The 4,350-nt window shown below is 49.8% G+C and overlaps 1 protein-coding gene across 1 annotated transcript; it reads right to left on the bottom strand.

Annotated features, from left to right (window-relative positions):
• Positions 1 to 1,791: 1,791 nt before the first annotated feature.
• Positions 1,792 to 3,147, bottom strand: LOC119303057 (auxin-responsive protein IAA12-like). The gene is made up of 3 exons (XM_037580142.1): positions 2,780 to 3,147; positions 2,313 to 2,672; positions 1,792 to 2,198 (listed from the first exon to the last, which is right to left on the bottom strand). Exons 1-3 carry the CDS (start codon positions 2,983 to 2,985, stop codon positions 2,126 to 2,128), a joined length of 639 nt encoding a protein of 212 aa, XP_037436039.1. The 5' UTR covers positions 2,986 to 3,147; the 3' UTR covers positions 1,792 to 2,125.
• Between the last annotated feature and the right edge of the window lie 1,203 nt (positions 3,148 to 4,350).

The raw sequence follows: 4,350 nt of genomic DNA on the forward strand, positions 1-4,350 counted from the left end.
ATGAAGGGCACATGTGCCTACCGTTTCTCCAGGCACCATCCACTCCAGCAGCCAAGCCATCGCACCATCCCGGAAGGTTCAAGGGGTATAGTACTACACTTCGTTTTCTCTTGTATCTCAAATTCTTAGTAAACTTAGGAGATGCAAGAAAATCCTTCTTGAAGAATATGATAAACTAGATATAAAATCTGAGACCATGGTTCTGTCTGATGCTAAGTTTTCTAGGCTCAAATTTACCCATAGTGAGCTTCAGAAAATCTAGCTTCAGGAAGAAATTAAGGCAAAACAAAGATCTAGAGATAGGGACATCAAAGATGACTAATTAGGCTCAATAATAATTCTAATAAAGATGGCTAATTTGGTCTTGGGATGTGGATGAAGACCTCACTCTTCCCGGTAAAAAATAAGGGGGGAAAAGCCATAAAGACCATCCCACAAGGCACAAAGGGTGGCTTCGATTTCTGTTGTGCTTCTATAAGGCTGGCCACAGTGGAAATAACATCACTAGTAACATCATACTTTTCAAGATAATTTTGTTTATGTGGCACATATTTAATGATGAGAGAGGTGATGGTGGTAACTTAGCTAGTTACTGTGACATGACACATACCAAGACAATATGAGTCTATAGGCTAATAAATGAACTATAACATGACAACACATATATGTTACTATCCACTATGGAGATAGTAACATAGCCTAGTAAAATGTGATGTTACTAGTCTAAGTTACTTCGCATTGTGACTAGTCTAAAAGATGCTTGCAGTCAGTTTATGTAATTTTCTCTTGAGAAGTGGGATAAAGAGCTTACTCTTTCCTCTGGCAAAAAAAAGAACGAAAAGAAGATTGAAGACCTCACTCGATTTATTGATGGATGCCGGTGGCGTGGACGCTTGGATCCAGCGCTCATGTGCACCACATGCGCGCTGTCCGCCCACGGATCGACCGGCGCATGTGTTGACAGCAAAATGCAGGCCGGTTTGCATGGGCTGTGTGTGTTACTCGCTTGACCAGTCTTGTGTCTCTCTCTCCCTCTCTCGTTTGACTGAGCTTGCTATCTAGATTTGACATTTTGGATCGATTAATCGGCCGTGAATGAGCCCGTGCTCCAATTTTAATCTCATCAGCGGCACATGGTTCCGTTTCAAGTCAACGTCTCTGGGAACATGGGCTAAAGATTCGAATGGAACTAGTAGTCCTTCCTTTTGTAGTGTCATTAGGTCTAAGATCCAAAGAGAGCCTCCGCAGATCGCAAGATTCTACTAAAAGGCAGGAATGTGATATTAGGCTTTCTTCAATCTCATAGGATTGAAAACCATACATGAATTGGCACACCATGGTGTTTTTCTTCTTCCACATAGCATATGAAATCTCCAATGGGAATTTAGATTTGGTATCAGATGGGAGGTGACTCATAAGTAGCATCTGTCGGGTTTCTAATCCTACATATCAGTTTGTAGGTAACATCCAAAAGGCTTTCTCATCATATCATGTCTATCAATTTCTGTAAGCAGATTGAAATCGTGCATAATATCTTTGAAATTTGTTTAATTCAAAGATGCCCTAAAATGTTGCGGTGATACAAAAGGAACCACATTTGTTTGTGCTTGCAGTCTTAGCTAAACAAGTGGAAGATCCATCCAATTTTGGTTGTGCGGTATACTCAGAAATCACATCCGGACGTCGTTAAAATGCTCGATCGTCATAGATATCACTATCCACCGCACATAAACAAGTGGTGCTCACAAACAACATAATAGTGTTGATGATAAAGTGACTTGACAACTTGAATACAAAAGCACAGCCAAGCCAAGGGGAAACCGGAAGGAAAGCCCCCCAGCAAAAACATGCATGATGATAAGTAATCAACAATCAATATAACTGTTTCGTTTGTACAAACACATGGAGAGTTTAACCCAAATCTCCACATCTCCTTTGTGCTTCTAAGAAGGCCTACTTCAAGGACCCAAACAAAGGGCACACATCCATGTGTGCTCTCTGATGCACCAAGCTCGTCCCTTTTGGCTTGGTGATCGAACCCAGATCGAAGAACAAAAAGTATAAACCGTAAAAAGAAAAGAAAAAAGAGAGAGCCCATGATATCATCTTGCTTCTCAAGTCTTCATTATTTGGATCCCAGGCCTGTGGCTTCGGATCTCTTGATGATCCTCAACTTCTTGCATGTGCCGCTGAACATACTGCAAAACGTAGGAATAAAGATCATAAGTCACTGCTTCACAAAATGATCTTCAGTTCACAGTCACCTAATATATGTCGAAGATGAAGAAGTGATGAAATGAATCAAGACTTACTCGAAGGGCACGTCTCCGACAAGCATGAGGTCGCCGTCCTTGTCCTCGTAGGTGATGGCGTACTCGGCCGGGTTTGCGCCCCCGCCGTTGGAGGCGCCGCCGTCTGCCCCGGAGAAGCAGACGAACATGGCCTCCAGGGCCTCCCTGAGCTCCCGGTAGCCCTTGTACATCCTCATGTCGACCTTCCTGAGGTAGGGCGCTCCGTCCATGCTCACTTTGACGAAGGAGCCGTTGGTGCTCGTCGGCACCGCCGCGGACGGCGTGTTGTTGCTGCTGGCCTCGTCCGCTTTCTTCGCCTTGCTCTTGCTCGCCGCTGCCTGGAAGCAGCGCCTCACCGGCGGCCACCCGACAACTTGTGCCCTGCGAGAGTTGAGACAAGCATGCATGTAAGAACCCTGGCCTTGGAGTTGCAGGAAGAAGAATAAGGTAGCGAGCCGGGAGGCTGAAGGGGTTGGGCTGGTACTCACTTGGCCACGGGGGGTGCGGTCGCGGTGTCGTCGGACCTGTCGGCCTCATCGGAGGCGGTGGCCTCGAAGGCGTCCAGGGCGCGCTTCTTGCCCATGGGAGTCGCCGGCGGCGACATCGCCGAGGTGATCTTGTGTGGCTTGTCGTCGGTGCCGGGGAGGCCCAGCCTGAGCTCGGTGGCCATGAGGAGGCTGTCGGTAGCTTCCATTTCCAGTGGACGTGGGAAGATGCCGGGCAGTGCTTGCGCTAGGGAAGAACTTTGCAAGTACGTTTGGATGCGATGTGAAAGACGAGATCTGATAGCTCTGTCTCGCTGAGAGGAGAAGACGATGTGTGTTTGCTTGTGTTGGCTTGGCAATGGTAGGGTTGGCGCCCATGTTTTATAGGCGGGGACTCCCGCGAAGGAAGGGCGTCGCGAGTAAGTTGGCACACAGCCAGCGCATGGGCTGATAATGGCATACGCGGGGCGGACGCACACGTAGGTGCAACGATCGAGCGCAGCACGCGGCGGGGGCTGGGTGTGGTGTGGTGTGGCTAGGCTGGGGTGTCGGGGTGGCCGGGGCGCAGCGTGCCGGGTCGGCCGGCGACAGCGCGGGCCCGGGCGCACGACCGTCCGGGATCCCTCGGTCCACGGGCTACACGGCGCGGCAGGCCATGTGCCGATGTGCGTCGCCGCCGGCTGGCTGTGCCGATCGGCCTGGCTGTACACTAGCTTGATAGATGCTGATGGAGTATTGTATCTCCCAGTTGTTTAGCTACATACCTAAACAAAACAAAACAATCGGGAGCTGGACTGACTGATTGGTTGATTATCCTAGCTAGCTAATTCGGATGGGTGGATGCGTACGCGGTTTTCCGGGTCTCGGGGCAGATATTGTATTCCGTGGGGCACATGGCATGTCTAACGGGTTGTCTGCCGTCCCCGTCCCGTCCATCACACCACGCAACGGGTTTCAGTTCGATCCGCTACGTGCGTAAGTGTGGCTAGGTGAGCACTGGACGTGTCAGGCCGGAAGCTTCTGAGCGGCGATCGGGAATCGGGACTTGAACGGCATGGGCGGCGGGGGCGGCGATCGTAACCCGGCACCCCTGTAACCCGGCCGGAGGATGGGCCGACGGACGAATCATGCACGTATGGTATGGAGCGATGATATGATGATATCATGGACTTCCATCCGGAATGGAGCGGAATAGTAGAATAGAAAACGGGTGGGGTGGGCTGCGAGTTGAATGATTATACTCCTAGCTAGCAAGGCGCCATGATCGGGGATACTACTGGGGAGCATCCCTCGCGCATTCGCCGCTGCTTCCTTTCGGCCATATCCATCATGTTATGTTACGTACGTTATTGGATGGAGAGCGATGCGTCCCGGGATATATGGGCGCCCTGTCCCTCCCTCCCGCCCTTTGCTTTACGATCAGATCCTTGCGCAGTTGCACTCCATGCAATCAATCGCTTTCTCTTCTTTTCATCTCCATTCCAGTACTAGTTATGTAGATCGTCCAGTTACATGTAGCTACGTGTGCCGAATCGACAAAGTTCGTTCTGTGGCATGACAAAGTACTGATCGAG

Source organism: Triticum dicoccoides, chromosome 5A (genome assembly GCF_002162155.2).
Source record: "Triticum dicoccoides isolate Atlit2015 ecotype Zavitan chromosome 5A, WEW_v2.0, whole genome shotgun sequence".
NCBI lineage: Eukaryota > Viridiplantae > Streptophyta > Magnoliopsida > Poales > Poaceae > Triticum > Triticum dicoccoides.

Bases quoted from the DNA above. Each gene is read 5' to 3' on its own strand.
- LOC119303057 (XM_037580142.1), bottom strand. From the start codon at position 2,985: ATGGAAGCTACCGACAGCCTCCTCATGGCCACCGAGCTCAGGCTGGGC. The intron at 2,673-2,779 runs GTGAGTACCAGC...CAACTCTCGCAG, and splicing joins ACCGCACCCCCCGTGGCCAA to GGCACAAGTTGTCGGGTGGC. The intron at 2,199-2,312 runs GTAAGTCTTGAT...TACGTTTTGCAG, and splicing joins GTCGGAGACGTGCCCTTCGA to TATGTTCAGCGGCACATGCA.